This window comes from Piliocolobus tephrosceles, chromosome 19 (assembly GCF_002776525.5).
Source record: "Piliocolobus tephrosceles isolate RC106 chromosome 19, ASM277652v3, whole genome shotgun sequence".
In the NCBI taxonomy this organism is placed as follows: domain Eukaryota; kingdom Metazoa; phylum Chordata; class Mammalia; order Primates; family Cercopithecidae; genus Piliocolobus; species Piliocolobus tephrosceles.
The window spans coordinates 31769495-31787157 of record NC_045452.1 but is presented as its reverse complement, the minus strand read 5'-3'; the positions used below and the strand labels follow the sequence as shown (position 1 = coordinate 31787157).

At 52.7% G+C, this 17663-nt stretch overlaps 1 protein-coding gene across 12 annotated transcripts in view; it reads left to right on the top strand.

Annotated features, from left to right (window-relative positions):
* The window catches only part of BRD1 (bromodomain containing 1), a 55137-nt gene that overhangs the window by 19185 nt on the left and 18289 nt on the right, over positions 1–17663 (top strand). For 10 of the 12 annotated variants that reach the window (XR_002733548.3, XR_002733549.2, XM_023221698.2 and 7 more), the window contains 5 exons: positions 6835–6991; positions 11854–11985; positions 12278–12406; positions 12859–13171; positions 16600–16860. Coding sequence is in view for 10 of the 12 variants with exons in the window: in XM_023221698.2 (XP_023077466.1) it covers positions 6835–6991; positions 11854–11985; positions 12278–12406; positions 12859–13171; positions 16600–16860 (992 nt within the window). In the remaining 2 variants the exon portion in view is untranslated. The remainder of the gene's footprint in view (positions 1–6834; positions 6992–11853; positions 11986–12277; positions 12407–12858; positions 13172–16599; positions 16861–17663) is intronic. The other 2 variants (XM_023221701.2, XM_023221697.2) reach the window with 1 other exon arrangement.

The window sequence follows — 17663 nt, the reverse complement described above, 5'->3', positions numbered from 1 at the left end:
TCCTTCCTTCCTTCCCTCCTTCCCTCCTTCCCTCCTTCCTTCCTTCCTTCCTTCCTTCTTTTTTAAACTCTTAATATCCATTGCTTGTGCTGTGGGCAAAGGATGTGGCCTGCATGGTACGCATTCATTCTTTGATGCTTGTTGAGACTTTATGGCCCAAAAGATTATACATGTTTTGTAAACAGTCCATCTGTGCTTGTGAATATGTGTCTTTATTTGATGCAATATTCTATATGAGCTTGTTGGGTCAAATGTATAAATCATGCTTACATTTTTAATGCCTTTAATTTATTTTTGTGTGAATTGGTTTCATTAGGCTTGTAGGTTTAACAGTTCTCATTGTAGCTCCTGGAGGTTTTGTATTTGATACTTTCAAGATGTCCTGTTAGGCGGTGTGTACGCATTTGGAATTTGGTTATTTCCTTCGACCATGGTGCAGTAGCCCTCGAGCCCTCTTTACTCCAGTCACCGTGTTTCTCTGGCCTCAGCTCAGCTGATCGGTCAGCAGTACCCACTTTCTGCTTCTTAGTGTATACCTGGACATTTTCCTTATGTCCAGCTTCAGCCTTGCTGTGGTATTTTAAAACTGGAATTAAAATTTTTTCTTTATTTCGGAGACGGAGTCTCATTCTGTTGCCCAGGCTGGAGTGCAGTGGTGCAATCTCGGCTCACTATAACCTCCGCCTCCCAGGTTCAAGCGATTCTCCTGCCTCAAGCCTCCCAAGTAGCTGGGATTACAGACACCTGCTACCATGCTTGGCTAATTTTTGTATTTTTAGTACAGACGGGGTTTCACCATCTTAGCCAGGCTGGTCTTGAACTCCTGACCTCATGATCCACCTGCCTCACCTCCCAAAGTCCTGGGATTACAGGCGTGAGCCACCGCACCTGGCCTAAAACTGGAATTTAAAATTTTTAACCTGATTGACAGCCTCTTCATTAGCAAGTTTAGACTGTTGACTTATGTTGGATTACTGATCTGTTTTGGATTTGTTTCCATGATCCTTTTTTTCCCTTTTTCTTTTTTTTTCTTCTGAGATGGAGTCTCGCTGTATTGCCCAGGCTGGAGTGATCTCAGCCCACTGTAGCGTCCGCCTCCCAGGTTCGAGCAGTTCTCCTGCCTCAGTCTCCTGAATAGGATTACAGGCGTGCGCCACTATGCCCGGCTAATTTTTTGGTATTTTTAGTAGAGGTGGGGTTTCACCATGTTGGCCAGGCCGGTCTCGAACTTCTGACTTCGTGATCCGCCCTCCTCAGCTTCCGAAAGTGCTGGGATTACAGGTGGAAGCCACCGCACCCGCCTGTCTTTTTCTTCTGATGTATTGACTCAGATGGTTTTGCTTTTTTTGAGTGGGGGGCATTTTTCCTCCTCTACTGATTTGGAAGGTACATTCCATTTAACTCTCTGATCTCAAGTTTTTTTCAGTATTTTACTGTGGTCACGTACACATAACATAAAATTGACCGTCTTAACCATTGTAAATGTGTAGTTCAGGGGCATGAAGCACTTTGGTATTGCTGTGCAGCCTTCGCCACCATCTATTTTCAGAGCCTTTTTGTCTTCCCAGTCTGAAACTGTGTCCCTGTTAAACAGGAACTCCCCATTCCTCCGTCCCTGGCCACAGGCACCCACCGTTCTACTCCCCGTCTCCATGAATTTGACTCCTGTTCAGTCCCTCACGTAAGTGCAATCAGGCAGTATTTGTCTTTTTGTGTCTGGCTTATTGCACTGAGCACATTTTCAAGGTTTTTCCATGTCATTGCATGCATTGGAACTTCCTTGCCTTTTTAGGCTGAATAACCCTCTGTATGTGGAGATAAACTTTTGCTTACCCATTCCTTCCTCCATGGGCACTTGGGTTGCTCCCATGTTTTAGCCATTGTGAGTAATGCTGTGAGGAACACGGGTGATAAGTATCTGAGCCCGGTTTCAGTTCTTTTGGGTGTATACCCAGAAGTGGCATTGCCAGGTCACACGGCATCTCTGTCTTTAAGTTTCTGAGGAGCCACAACACTGTTTTCCACAGTGGCTGCACCTTTTTACGTTCCTGCTTGTGGTGCACAAGAGTTTGGGGTTTCCACATCCTCATCAACGTTTTTTTAATTTTTGTTAGTATTTTTTGATAGCCATTCTAATGGGTTTGAAGGTAACATCATAGTTTGGATTTGCATTTCTGTGTTTATTGAGCATTTGTACTTTGGGAGAATTGTCTATTTGAGTATTTTAACCAGTTTTGAATTGGGTTGTTTATTTTTCGTTGAGTTTTAGGAATTTCTGGATATTAGTCCCTTATCAGATGTGTGATTTGAAAATGTTTCCTCCTGTTCACTCTGCTGTGTGTCTTTTAATGCACACATTTTAACATTTTTCATGAAGTCCTGTTTATTTTTCTTTTGTTTCCTGTGCCTTTGGTGTCTTATTCAAGAGATCATTGCCAAATCCAGTGTCATGAAGCTTTTCCCTTCTGTTTCAAGAGATTTATAGTTTTAGGTCTTATGTCTAGGTCTTTGATTTTGAGTTAATTTTTATATGTGGAATGAGGCAAGGTCCAACTTCACGTTCTTTTGCATAGCCATATCTACTGGTCCCAGTGCCATCTGCTGAAAAGACTGTCTTTTCCCCTCTGAATGGTCTTGGGACCCTTGTCAGTCATCTATGCTGGATACTGGAGGGTTTGCTTCAGGGTTCTCTGCTATCCCCATGGTCTGTATGTCTGTCCTTTCGTCAGCACCACACTGTTTTGATGACCGTAGCTTTGTGGTAAATTCTGAAGTCAGGAAGCGTGACTTTTCCAGCTTTTTCAAGGTGATTTGGCTGTTGGGGGTTCCTTGAATTTCCATATGAAATTTAGAGTGGATTTTCCTATTTCTGCAAAAGAAATCATTGGTATTTTGATAAGAATTGCATTGGATCCATAGATCACTTTGGGTGGTATTGACATCTTAACAATATTGGTCTTCCAGTCATACATTCCCTAGTGCATTTAGTGGGTCCCATGGTAAAGTGTTTAGAAGTCAGCATGTAGACTTGGCTTAACAAAAATCCAAGGAACACTTGATGTAGGAACTCTGGTGACCTCCCCTTGTTTCCAGGGTTCTTTTCCCTAGTGTGGGTTCTGACTTGTCTGCAATCCTCCCTGAGGTGGGCATCGTGGCTGCTGCACCCAGACCCTCATCTTGCCCACTCTGCCGGCATCTCAGTCCAGCCAGCCCTCAGGGACTTCTTTCTGTGGTTGTCATATGTATGTCTTAGTTTTCTCATCTGAGGTCTGTTTCCCCTTAACTCTTCTGTCTGAGTTGAGGTGGGGGCTCATCATCTCAGCTGGGAAGCTGCTGTTCCGTGCTCTTCCTCACTCTAATTTTGGGTTTTTCAACCTCTTGCTCACATGAGCTCCCTCAGCCTCCCAAGTAGCTGGGGTCACAGACACACACCCCTGCATCTGGCTCTGAGTTTTTAAAGCATTTTCATTAAAGCCTTTTTAGCTCACAACTCGTGGGCTGTTCACATTCCCAGAAGCCCTGACTCTGGAGAAGATGGTGGCTTGTTTGTGAGGTTAGAATCTTTTCTCACATCTTAAGGGTCAGAAGAAATAAAAACAATCTTCCCTCCCTCCCTCCCTCCCTCCCTCCCTTTTCTTTCCTTCCTTCTTTCTTTCCTTCTTTCTTTCCTTATTTCTTTCCTTCTTTCTTCTTTCCTTTCTTCCTCTTTTCTTTCCTTTCGTTCCTTTCCTTCCTTCTTCTTTCTCTTCTTTCTCTCTCTCTCTCTCTCTCGTTCTTCCCTCGTGTCTATAATCCCAGCACTTTGGGAGGCTGAGGCAGGTGGATCACTTGAGGCCGGGAGTTCCAGACCAGCTTGGCAAACAGTGAAACCCCATCTCTACTAAAAATATAAAAATTAGCAGGGTGTGAGCCAGGCGCGGTGGCTCATGCCTGTAATCCCAGCACTTTGGGAGGCTGAGGCGGGCAGATCACGAGGTCAGGAGATCGAGACCATCCTGGCTAACACAGTGAAACCCCGTCTCTACTAAAAGTACAAAAAATTAGCCGGGCATGGTGGCGGGCACCTATAGTCCCAGCTGTAGGCAGAAGAATGGAATGAACCTGGGAGGCAGAGCTTTCAGTGAGCCAAGGTTGCACCACTGCACTCCAGCCTGGCAACAGAGTGAGACTCTGTCAAAAAAAAAAAAAAAAAATTAGCTGGGGTGTGGTGGCAGTGTAATCCCAGCTACTCAGGAGGCCGAGGTAGGAGAATTGCTTAAACCCAGGAGGCAGAGGTTTCAGTGAGCCGAGACCACCCCACTGCACTCCAGCCTGGGAGACAGAGTGAGACTCCATCTCTAAAACAAACAACAAATAGGGCCTTGTTCTGTTTGCCCAGGCTGGAGTGCAGTGGCATGATCCCGGCTCACTGCCACTCCGAATTCCTGGGGACCCAGGAGATCCTCAAGGGATCCTCCCACCTTAGCCTTTTGAGTAGCTGGGACTACAGGCGGCATGCTCCACTGTGCCCGGCTAATAAAAACAAAAATTTGTTTATAGAGATGGGGTCTTGCTATCTTGCCCAGGCTGGCCTCGAACTTGTGGGCTCAAGTGATCCTCCAGTCCTGGCCTCTCAGAGTGCTGGGATTTTAGGCGGACCCACTGCGCCTAGCTCAGCCTCTTTTCTTTCTTTTCTTTTCTTTTTTCTTTTCCTTTCTTCTTTCTGTCTGTCTTTCTTTCTTTCTTTCTTTCTGATGGAGTCTCACTCTGTCGCCCGGGCTGGAGTGCAGTGGCGTGATCTCGGCTCACTGCAACCTCTGCCACCCAGGTTCAAGCGATTCTCCTGCCTCAGTCTCCCAAGTAGCTGGGACTACAGGTGCGTGTCACCACGCCTGGCTAATTTTTTGTATTTTTAGTAGAGATGGAGTTTCACCATGTTAGCCAGGATGGTCTCAACCTCCTGACCTCGTGATTCGCCTGCCTCGGCCTCGCAAGGTGATGGGATTATAGGCATGAGCTACTGTGCCTGGCCTCCAGATGCTTTCTTTATGAGCATATTGTCAAGTAGCATTTCTTTGGATCTTCAAATTGTTAAAAAATACTTCTATCTATACTGCCTCATTTGGTCGTTAAAATACCCTGAGGGTATACGTGTGTGGAAACATTTGCATTCCTGTTGAGACTCACTGAGGCCAGTAAGTGGCTCACGCCTGTCACCCCAGCACTTTGGGAGGCTTAGGCAGGCAGATCACCTGAGGTCAAGAGTTTTGAGGCCAGCCTGGCCAACATGGTGAAACCCTGTCTCTGCTAAAAATACAAAAATTAGCTGGGCATGGTGGCGGGCACATGTAGTCCCAGCTACTTGGGAGGCTGAGGCAGGAGAATCGCTGGAACCCTGGAGGTGGAGCTACTCCAGCCTGGGCAACAGAGTGAGACTCCGTCTCAAAACAAACAAACAAACAAACAAAAAAAGACTCACTGAACTGGAAGAGTTAAGGGTTGTGCTATTTACTGCACATGGTTTGCCTCAGTCCAAAGTTGGTAAAAACAAACTGCTCCCAAAACAACAGCCTATGAGGTGACCAGGTCCAGCCCAGCGCAGCCCAACCTGCAGAGGAGGAGCCATGTGGAGCTGTGATCGGAGCCCAGCGCCCCAGTGCACCTGCCGACTCCCTCCCCCATCTCTGGCTTCCTTCCGTCGGCTGTCCTTGGAGGGGTGTGCTTTGTGGGCAGGCGTTCGGTGTCCTGAGCATGCAGACTGCCCCTGGGGTGGTGGGCAGGATTGTTTTAGCCTAAAGGGGTTCCACATCTGCACGGGAGCTCTTGGTGATGGGTCACTCTGGCAAAGTTCCCCCGGCAGGTCACCTGTGAGGAGACACCTCACGGTCAGTTCTGGGTCTGGTGGGTGTTCTCCTGCAGGCTCCACACTTGAGCCAGGTCCTGCCGGAAGAGGCGGTGTTGGGTGTTCCCTTGGTGGGTGAGAGGCGCCAAGGGTCTTGGTGGCTCCGTGTGCCCCCAGGGGTAGCACTTTGCATTTCTTGGGAGACTTGAAGATGGCCGAGGTCATTTTAGTGAGCACAGTGAAACAGCACCTGTCAGCGGCTCATACCTGGAGCTCTCTCCCTCCTCTTGGAGGTGATGTGGGGACCAGTGCCCACCTCTCTCATGGTGTCCGAGTGGACGGGGTGTAGGGTTTTGGGCCCACTGATGCAGATGTGGTTGAAGTCAGCTTGTGTGCAGATGGGGTCACACAGAAAGAATGAAAACTGTTGAAGGCTTTGCTCAGCATGTTTTCTTTTGGATGTTCAGTCTGATAAATGTTGTAGTGAATAAGAAGTGGATGAAATCTTTTTTTTTTTTTTTTTTTTGAGTCAGAGTCTCGCTCTGTCGCCCAGGCTGAGAGTGCAGTTGTGTGATTTTGGCTCACTGCAACCTCCATCTTCCAGGTTTAAGCGATTCTCCTGCCTCAGCCTCCCAAGTAGCCGGGACTACAGGCATGCACCACCACATTCCACTAATATTTTTGTATTTTTGGTAGAGACGGGGTTTTACCACGTTGGCCAGGCTGGTCTCAAACTCCTGGCCTCAAGTGATCCGCCCGCCTCGGCTTCCCAAAGTGCTGGGATTACAGGTAGGAGCCACTGCACCCAACCTAAAAAGTGGATGAAATCTTCAAGTGGTTGGAGATTGTGAATTTTAGCAGCACTAGGGATAGTAGAAATTACACGTGCCAAGGCTTAGGGAGAAAAAGTATGAACACATGGTTTTATTAGCAGTAACACTGTCATTTCTAGTTTATATGATGAAACATCTTAATGTACTGCTTCAAAGATAAACTGAGTGTTTATGTTTTAGGTTAAATAGGATTGCGAATCAGGTGGCCATTCAGCGGAAGAAGCAGTTTGTGGAGCGAGCCCACAGCTACTGGCTGCTCAAGCGGCTGTCCAGGAACGGTGCCCCCCTGCTGCGGCGGCTCCAGTCCAGCCTGCAGTCTCAGCGAAGCTCACAGCAGGTATGTGGCTCACGGCCCCCACAGCTTCTCTGTGTGTCTCGCCCCCACCCTCCAGGGAGAGGGCACCTGGTTCAGGCTGGACGTGGTGCTGCCCCTGGGTCCAGGCTCCCCATTGGGAAGCCTCGGTCTCGTTCAGCTCTGGACCTGTAGGAGGAGTTAGGTGTGCCCTGGGCTCTGGATCTGCGACTTTGGGGGTGATTCTCATCCATGCCTGTCACTGGGGGTGTTTCTTCGGTTGTGAGTTGTGCTCCCCCGCCCCGCCCCGCCCTACCCGCACACATGCTGATGGGCAGTGACCAGTTCTGGGGGTTGGGGATGCTCAGGGATGTGTTACGCTGTGGCTGCATGAGTGTCCAGGCTGAGGACAGCAGGAGTGGGACCCAGTGAGCACCCGGGCCAGTGGGTGGGGGTCTGTGTGCTGGGCCTGGAGTGTGGGTGTTGGAAATGTGTGAGGAGTGGTTTGTTTCGAGGGCCTTGCTCTGAAGGCTGGTTTAGCATGGACTGTGGTGGGGGTGGGGAGGGCTCGAGAGAGCTGAGAGAGTGGAAGGGAAGGAGCAGGACTTTTCCTTTTTAAAAGAACCAACTCGGCCGGGCGTGGTGGCTCACGCCTGTAATCCCAGCACTTTGGGAGGCCGAGACGGGTGGATCACAAGGTCAGGAGATCGAGACCATCCTGGCTAACACGGTGAAACCCCGTCTCTACTAAAAATGCAAAAAAATAGCTGGGTGTGGCAGCGAGCGCTTGTAGTCCCAGCTACTTGGGAGGCTGAGGCAGGAGAATGGCGTGAACCCGGGAGGCGGAGCTTGCAGTGAGCCGGGATCGCGCCACTGCACTCCAGCCTGGGTGACTGAGCGAGACTCCGTCTCGCTAAAAAAAAAAAAAAAAAAAAAAAAAAAGAACCAACTCAAACTCTTACATTTTGGTAGTAGGTTTGAGTTTATAGACTCATCTGATACTGTGAAACAGTTATGAAAAAGTGGGTTTACAGAGTGAAGTAGCTTTTGTGAGATGCACAAAAGTAAATTGAAAACACAAGTGGCTCTGCACACGGCCCAGGACCTGTGGCCAGCACCCTCTGCCCACGCTGCCTAGTGAGGAGCTGCTGGTTTTTTGGAAGAGCTATCTGCGGCCAGTGTCGCGTGGCCTGAGTGCCTCTTGGAATTTCCTCACGGTGCTTTTCAATGCCGTCCTGGGCACGAAGCAGAACCATCCTGCTCTGCTGTGAGGTGGCGACTTGCTCAGGGGAAGCTTGGGTCTGCAGGGTCCACAGTTGGGTTCCTGTGCGGTGGCTGGTGCTGTGTCTGCCTTGCAGGCTCTGCCCCCGCAGCCTGAGCCCTGTTGAGTCACCTGCTGTGGCTGCCTCGTGCTCCAGGGAATTACAGAGTCTAGCGCTTTGGTCTGGCAGCTCATGATTTGTGGGTCTGATTTGGCGGTGGGGTCCAAGGTCTTCTGACGGCCTTGGTGTGTCCTGGCTGTGGAGTGTTCTGGACCTCCTGTGCTGTCTACCTGGGTTGCCCCACTGTGTGCCTGTCCAGGGAAGTTGGGGCTCCCCGGACAGGTCTGTGAGCCAGTCCCTCTCCAACTGGGATCCTCACATGGCCACAGAGTTGAGGCTTCAGTGAATGTTTTTTGGCTGTTGAATGAGTTAACTGCATCTTCCGTTCCATGATGTGACTTTGCTTTCCATCTCTCCTCGTCCTCACCTCGTAGCCTCCAGGGCTCCTGGCAGGAGAGCGCGGTTGGGGGAGCTCTGAAGAGACAGAGTCAGGAAGTGGCTGAGTGGTGGGAAGCTCTGGGGGCCGGAGGCATCGGTCTTGGCCCCGCAATGTTGGGGGATGGAAGAGAGGCTTGGCTGGGAGGAAGCTGAGGATTCAGATCTTGGGTCTCATCTTGGGGCTGGACAGGACTCCAGATAAGCCGCAGAGGAGCTGTGAAGGGCGGATTCCATGGAAAGTGGGCATGGATGTGGCCAGACAGGGGATGTCCAGCGGTGGGACTCTTCATTTCTACTCTCAGGAACTGGGACACGAGGGCCAGGATCCCTGCCGTAGCAGGACACGTGGGCCAGTGGGCAGGGGCCATGGGGACCCAGGCGACTGGGGGTGGCCTGGGGTGTGGTAGAGCCAGGCAAGGGCAGGGGGAGGGTTGCAAAGAAGAGGTGATCAGCTGGAACCTGCCAGCTGGGCCCCCTCTGCTTCACCACTGCCTGTTAGGCCTCACGTCCTGTTGTGTGCAGAATATGTTTGTAAGGAGAGAACGTCCCCACAGCACGGCCAGAGCAGCTCTTCTGGCAGGGGGGGCGGCTTTGTGAAGACACCTGGGAAGGGGCAGAAGGAGCTGCCCAGACTTGAGCCACAGCACAGCAGTTGGCGTGGAGAGCCTGGAAACCTGTCTCGTGCGGATGGGCTGTTGGGAGAGACTGTGCTTCTGCCTCCTGGCCAGGGACGGCCACGGCTTGGTGTGGTTTCATGGTTTCGAAGCTTTGGAAGTACCTGATGCATTTAATTCTTCTGTGTCTCTGTGTTCCTGCCCCAGCCTGACCCTGGGAGAGGACCCTGGGGTGGGGGCAGGTGGACGAACTGGATGGGGTTTCTGAGAGGCCGGCAGGCGCCAAGGATGCTGCGGCAATGGCGAGTCTGTGCTGGCTGCACGTGCAGGGTCCTGGTGTTTGTTCTGGCGTGTGCGGCTGTTGAAGGCTGCAGGGAGAACGAGGGCGGCGGCTTAGCTTTAGGGTGAGCAGCGATTTGTGCGTATGCCGGTGGCGTCGCACTGTGTCTCCTGTTCCCGTGGCCCATCCTTCCTGTCCTGGGAGCACATCCTCCAGCTTTCCCAGTGTCTGTCTTGGGGCATGCTGGGCACTGCTGCCCACATTGTCCTTGCTGTGCTGCGGGTGTGGCCTCTGCCCGTCCCAGTGGCAGGAGCCGGGTGCTGTTGCCAGGAGGCCTGGGGCGGGTGAGGCTGAGACCGGCCGCTCTGTAACACTGTGGGCCCTCACTCCAGGAGCTGGCCTGTGCCTCCCAGCAGAGGGGATTTTAACCTGACCATTCCCCAGCCCTGCGTCTCCCACGTGTGTCTGGAATGGACATGGAGGCACTCAGTGCTGCTTCCCGGCAGTGGGGACACCTGAGTGCTTCTCCTTCACTCCTGTCCTTTCTTGTGGAGCCTCCCAGTGTTGATTTTTACATGGGAAGTATCAACCACTTGAGAGCTGTGTAAGGAACCTAGGTCCTTCTGAGTGGATGAGGCTGCGTGTGTCATGGGACCTTGCATGGCGAAGCCAGGAGGCCGGTCGGCCTCAGGACCCAGGTGCCGTTGATGGGGCGCTTGCCGCTGCCGATGGCGTTTCTTTGTTAAACCAGGTTGGGGAGCAGACTAGTAAGTGTGCTCAGCAGCCAGTGTGTGATAAGGGACTTTCAGGTGATGAGATTTCTTCCGCTTCGTAACAGATTCCCATGCCAAACGTCCTTTTGGCCACGGTTTTCAGAAGTGTCGATTGCAAGCTGGGGGACAGGCAGTATTCAGATGCTCTGGGGAGCTTGGTGTTTGGAGCCTGTGTTTTCCTGTCTTTGCTTGAGTTGATGTGGACCTTGTTACCATTAGCCCCGATTTCCTGCCTGAGGGTGTTCAGCAACATTGAGGAAAACCCCAAGATCCTCACTGCTGGGGACACCAGCGCCTCAGTGCCCCGCCTTGCCCTGGAGAGGCCTGGCCTCAGGGGTGGGGGTGCGGGACTCGGTCTCCCTCCTTGAGCCTCCTTTTCTGAGCAGTTTGGAGTCCGGGGTCCTTGCATCTTGTAGTCCAGCAGTCTTTGCCTTCACACCCTCAGTCCTTCAAAAAGCTGTGACGGCCTGAGGTGGGCGGGTGGGAATCTGGGGACAGAGGCGTTGGGGGAGAGGAGGGTCTCAGAGCTGTGGAGCATGTGCCAGAAACCGATGGCCACAGCTGGCCTGAGGCTGGCAGGGCGTGTGTGTCCTGCAGCTGTGGAGGACGTCAGGCAGCGGGGGCCTGCTCAGGCCCACTCACTCGGTGACTTCCTCTCCCCTTTGAGGTCGGGTCAGGGTGCCCCTGGCACTGTGATGAGCAGGCCTCATATGGCCAGGCCTGGGCGACATGGTGAGGACGGGGCTGAGGGCAGACCCAGGTGGCCTCCTCTCCTGCGACCGTCTGCGTCATGGCCTTTGCAGGGCTCTGATTTTCTTCTGATCATCCTGGCGTGGATGTGGGCTGGGGTGAGGCTGGCGGCCTGTGCTGTCTGGCGTAGCCTTCTGCCCACTGAGAAGGGAGCAGGTGCTGTCGATGGAGACGGGACCCTGGCTGCGGGGAAATGTGCGTCGGGATGGAGGCGCTGTGCAGGGCAGGGCGGCAGGTCGGCTGTGTGCCAGGCCCCTGTCACGCTCTGTCCAAGCCAGGATGGGCCCAGCGTGTTGTTTTCTATGCACCTGGTTTCTTTTCAGCCGCTCCCTCCATTCCCAGCTGTCCTTGAGGTGGGTCCTCGTGGGCCCCCCATTCTGTCCTGGTTCCACCTCTGTGGACCTTTCTGGTTCTGTGAAGGCCCCTCTCCGCCAGTTTGTGGAGACCTCTGTTCTCTCTGGAGGGTGGAATCTGTGCACCGGAGCCAGCTCCCTGCTCACCTTGGCCTGGTGGTCCCCTCTGTCTCCTCCATCCCCTCCGTCTCCTCTGTCCCCTCTGTCCCGGTGCTGTCCTGGGGCTCTCTAGTGAGGGTGGGTCTGTTGTCCTCCCCAGGATGGGCCTGCAGGACCCCTGCCGTGGACACCTCCTGAGGTCTTACCTGTGCGGTATCTGAGGCCTTTTGCAGGAGGAGCCTCTGGGTTTGACTGATGGAAGTGTTCGCTGTTCTCAGAGAGAAAATGATGAGGAGATGAAGGCTGCCAAAGAGAAGCTGAAGTACTGGCAGCGGCTGCGGCACGACCTGGAGCGCGCCCGCCTGCTGATTGAGCTGCTGCGCAAACGGGAGAAGCTCAAGCGTGAGCAGGTGGGGCTGGGCCCGTCCCGCATGGAGTGCACCACTGGCCATGGGGTGTGGTTGGATGCTGGCACCTCCTGCAGAGGGTGGGCTGCACCCTGTGGGTCCTGGCCCATGGCAGTGCATTGCTCAGCCCAGGCCGGTTGCCTGGCTGCCATGGGTCGCAGGGCCCTAAGTGGAGGCTGCATTGACCCCTGCCTTGACAGAAGCACAGGAGCCTGTGGGGGTGCGTGTGGGATGCGTGTGGCTGTGGGGTGCGTGTGGGGCTCCCTAAAGCTGAGGCTCTGCTGGGCCCCCCTAGGTGAAGGTGGAGCAGGTTGCCATGGAGCTGCGTCTGACCCCGCTGACGGTGCTGCTGCGTTCAGTGCTGGACCAGCTGCAGGACAAGGACCCCGCCAGGATATTTGCGCAGCCCGTGAGTCTGAAGGAGGTGGGTGTTTGTGGCGCTCGTCTGTCCTGCCTCACGTGTGACTGGATTTGTGCTGCCGTTTGACTGGGAAACGTGTGACTGGCTAGAGTACGTCCCTTGTGTTCTTAATTCTCGTTTTTATTTAACATATTTGTTTTTAAATGATAGAAGTGATCCATTTCGCTGTAAAATATTGAAAGTGCAGTGGGTGGGAGGCCCTGTGCAGACAGTACCCTGAGCTGTGGCGGCATGCGCCCGGCACCCTCCAGTGCGCTTTAGCTGAAGGAGCTGGGGTCGGGAAAATCCCTGCAGTACTTGGGTCTTGTGTCTGTACCGTGTGTGTGTGTGTGTGTGTGCGCGCGCGCGTGGCTCTCAGATAGGATGGGCTTGTGGGTTCTATGGAATAATAAATACAGAGTAAACTAATATCCTGTTTTAGTTTGTAAATGATTCTTTTTCCTTCCTAAAATTAGGTACCAGATTATTTGGATCACATTAAACAGCCCATGGACTTTGCCACGATGAGGAAACGGTTAGAAGCTCAAGGGTATAAAAACCTCCATGAGTTTGAGGAGGATTTTGATCTCATTATAGATAACTGCATGAAGTACAATGCCAGGGACACCGTGTTCTATAGAGCCGCGGTGAGGCTGCGTGATCAGGGAGGTGTTGTTCTGAGGCAGGCCCGGCGCGAGGTGGACAGCATCGGCTTGGAAGAGGCCTCGGGGATGCACCTGGCTGAGCGGCCCGCTGCGGCGCCGCGGCGGCCTTTCTCCTGGGAAGACGGTAAGAACTGGCGCTGTGTCCGGAGGAGCTGGAAGACGCTCTTTCTAGCAGACTCTGTCCTGCTCTGTGTTGCCAGCTCCACATCAGCACGGTCTGGGAGGACTTGCACGCAACCGCATACATCATTTACATTTTCTAGTAGCCTCACTGGAAAATGGAAAAAAAGCAGGTGGAATTTATTTTAATAATGTATCTTACTTTACTCAGTATATGGAAGAGTTGATTTCAACATGGGATCAGTGTAAACGTTACTGAGGATATATAAGCTTTCTTTGCCATCTGATGTGTATTTTATACTCAGCACCTGTCACTTCAAACTGGCTGCGTTTTGGGTGCCCGCCAAGAGGACCCATGTGGCTGTGGCTCCCTACAGGGTGGCCGGTCTCGATGATGCAGACCCAGAAAGCAGCTTAGTTGGGGGTTTGCATCCAGAGTGGGCCTCGGATAACTTCCGAGGGTGGCGTGAAGCCGGAGGAACTGTGGCTTTGCCTCCGGCCCTTTAACTTCGTGGTTTGCGCATGTTGTAGAAAGGGCTCTGGGAGCGTGTTGGCGGCCCACCTGGACTCCAGCCAGGGCCTGCGCTTCTCGGTTGCCCAGGCATGTGCTGCAGCCGTGTGCAGTCACCTGCACCCTTCTCTAGACCGGTCCTCGGAAACCAGGGGTGTCCCCTGCACCCTGCTTGCTGATTGCACCTCCGGGATTGTCTGCCGAAGGGTGTGTCCTGCCTACATGGGTTATCAGAGCACCTAGAGCTCCTGCACCTCAGCTCCAGCTCTGAGCCACAAACTGAGCAGAAACCATGGTGTGTTTGGCTCATTTATCAAAAGGTCCCATGTCCCTGATTTCTTGGCCTACCCTTTCTCCTGATGAATCACTGACCCGTGCCAGGTTGCTTCTTCTGGGATGAGGCCTGGCCCTCTTCCTCTCCTCCATGTTCCTGCCATCGCGGGGTTCAGCCAAGCTGGGCCATCGTTGCTTTGCCCTCCGTTCCCCTCATGGCAGCAGTGCTGGGCTCCCTGCTTCTCGTGGGGTCCTGCAGCACTCGGCACCTGTGAGTGTTCGAGGATGGGCTGTACTCTTTTAAAGAATGGGAATAGGGCCAGGCTCTGTGGCTCATGCCTGTAATCCCAGCACTTTGGGAGGCCGACAGGTGGATTCACTTGAGGTCGGGAGATCGAGACCAGCCTGGCCAACACGGAGAAACCCCGTTTCCACTACCAATACAAAAAATTAGCCAGGCGTGGTGGCACGTGCCTGTTGTAATCCCAGCTACTTTGGAGGCTGAGGCAGGAGAATCACTTGAACGTGGAAGGCGGAGGCTGCATTGAGCGGAGATTGTGCCATTGCACTCCAGCCTGGGTGATGGAGTGAGACCCTGTCTCCAAAAAAAAGAAAAAAGAGGGAGGCCGAGGCGGGTGGATCATGAAGTCAGGAGATTGAGACCATCCTGGCTAACATAGTAAAACCCATCTCTACTAAAAATACAAAAACAAAATTAGCCAGGCATGGTGGTGGGCGCCTATAGTCCCAGACACCCGGGAGGCTGAGGTGGGAGAATGGTGTGAACCGAGGAGGTGGAGCTTTCAGTGAGCCTAGATTGCGCCATTGCACTCCAGCCTGGGTGACAGAGCGAGACTCCGTCTCGAAATAAAAACAGAATGGGATTATATTTTTGTTCTTTGTCTCTGATTTTAAGAGTAACGTGTTTTTCTTGGGGAAATTTAGAAAATAAGCACAAGCTCCAAACAATGCTGCTGACTCTTGGTGAACCCTGGTGGAGCTTTAACCCCTCCCTGAAGCTACGCTCTCCAGGCTGATCAGACCAGCTGTCGTTTTCCGAAACGTTCCCTTGAGGATCTGAGAGGAGCTGGGGCTGAGCCGCCTCAGAGTGAGCCCAGGGCTCGTGCTTGTCCTGGAAGGCCCTTCTCTAGCCTCTGGTGACCATGGGAAAGCTCCCCCCTGCCCCCCACAGCCTTCACACTCTAGCTTGGATGCTTTGCCTGCCATCAGCTCTCAGACGCCCACCTGGTGCTCAGTGCTGGCCATTCAGGACGCATGCTGGTCGCCTGCCCTTAAAAGCAGGAAGACGCATCACCCTTGGACTCCCGGTCTTCTGAGCAGCCCGGAGCGTCCTCTGCCCCGAGGGCCCTGCTCCTGTGCTCCCCGACATCGTGCGCCCAGCGCCACGCCACCTCCCTCGAACGGAGCGGGTGTGGAGGTCTCTGAGTGTCAGCGTCTTTCAGATCATGGTCATGCTCGGGTTTTTTTTGCTGAGGAGAAAATGAAGGATGAGAAGTCCTAGTTTCCTTCTTTCTCAGTATTTCGGAGTGCACGGGTGAGCCAGTGGCCACGGTGTGCCTTAGGGTGCACCTGCTGCCCATCTCAGCACAGCCGACACCTCCCACTGCCTGGAGCCCGAGCCACAGGCCCGGAGGCCGTGGGTCTCTTGTTTTAAAAGAAACGGAGGTTTCGAGGCTTTTTTCTTGGGGTTTCAAAGGATGTGTTTTTTTGTATGAACATTTTTGAGTATTATCTATGACATTTGTTCAAAGTGACGTTATGGATACAAGTCGTGAAGGAGTAATGATTTAAGCATTTTGTTTTTCTCTGCTACTGCTTGACTTATTCAGTCAGAAGGACAGATGCTTTCAGTAAAGCACCTGTGTTTAGATGACGAGCATCCACGTGTTTCGGGCGGTCTTACTTTGCTTTTTGTCTCTCTCCTCGCTCTGGTTCTATCTTCAGATAGCTCTGAGGAGCAGTTTCTTTTTTTGGCCACCTCTTACTTACTTAAGGTAATTTGTGCTTTATAAATTTTGGTGTTTTTGAAAGTGAAGTTTTCAGGGACTTTGTCGTGAATACGACTGAAATTCAGAATGATCTGTGAATTTTACAGCCCGTTTAATAAAGCCACACAACGATCAGCGTCTGAATCCTTCAGCTGAGACACCGCTCAGGATGCGCCTGGCCCTCACTTAGCACATCTGCCAGTCGTCACCTCTGCTTGCAGAGCCAGTGCAGGCCCATCTGAGTTGTGCTGGGCTGGTGGAGCGTGCACCTCTCTCTGGGGTCTGTGTGCTGTGCCCTCACCCAGCCAGCTGGGCTCACTGCACAGGGAGCCTCAGAGGGTCCTGGTCCAGGAGAGGTTGCGATGTTACCTGGGCGCTGCCCCTCCTGTGGTGACTGTCATGGGAGTAGAAATTCTCCATCAGGAGCATCCCAGGGTGTTCCTGTAGCAGCAGCCCCATGGTGGGTTCAGAGCGCAGGGGAGGGGCCGCTTGGGGCCTCTGGTGAGCAGGGCCTGGGCCTCGTTGCTAACAGCCATTTTCAGGGTCTTGGCCGAAGGTGATTTGAAAGATGGGACCGGTGATGTGTTCCCAGAAGGTGCATGGGACCTGATGACTGACAGCGTGTGTCCTTTGGTTCAGTGGACAGGTTGCTGGACCCCGCCAACAGAGCCCACCTGGGCCTGGAGGAGCAGCTGAGAGAGTTGCTGGACATGCTTGACCTCACCTGCGCTATGAAGTCCAGTGGCTCCCGGAGCAAGCGGGCAAAGCTGCTCAAAAAGGAAATTGCCCTTCTCCGAAACAAGCTGAGCCAGCAGCACAGCCAGCCCCCGCCCACGGGGCCAGGCTCAGAAGGCTGTGACGAGGACGGAGCTCCGCTGGGGCTGGAGGCGGGCGAGGAAGGTAAGCCATGGTGAGGGCTGCCCCTCTTTCTTGTCGTCAGGGCTCAGGCACAGGCACCGACCCAGACACGGGCAGCAGTGTTGGTTGCATGGAGGCTCGGGTTAGTGCCAGTTCCATAAAATTCACAAAGCCCGGAACACTTGATTTTCCCACTGGGTGGTGGTTTCCTTCGAAAGAGACTTTATAATCTGTGCTGTGTTTTTTCCACTTAATTAGTTGATAAAATTTAAGGCACAGAATAAAATTTTTCTCTTAACTTGGGCCTGAAAAACTATTTGAAAAGAATGGTTTAGATCTGTGTTGAAGAGTAAAGGTAGCTTGAATGATAAAAGTGAGAAATGTTTTTGTTGTATTTTGTAAATTGACGGGAAGCCATTTAATTATACGCTAGGCCATCAAATGTGGCATTTTCAAAGGGCCGTTTTCGATTATCATCACTCAAAGGCTCCTCCCCGATGTTGTGAAGGGAGGGAAGGTACCGCAGAGGCCTCGTCCGCCCTGGGGGTCCCTGACCAGCTCCTCTGCAGCAGTTGGTAGGCAGCAGCCTGCTGTGATCGTTGTCAAAGAATGTCTGGGGAAAGGTCCAGGCAGCAAAGATGTTTTTAGGACTAAGAAATAAATGCAGGGGAAGAAATCCATCCATCCAGAAGGAGAACTAGCAAAACCCAGGGCAGATAGAGGCTTGGGGTGGTGAGGAGGGCGTTGGTGAGTGATGGTTTGTGTGCATCTAGGTTGGCAGGGTGAGGAGGTAGAGCTGGTGTGTCCCGTAGTTGGTGAAAGGGGAATTTTAAAACTAAATTGGA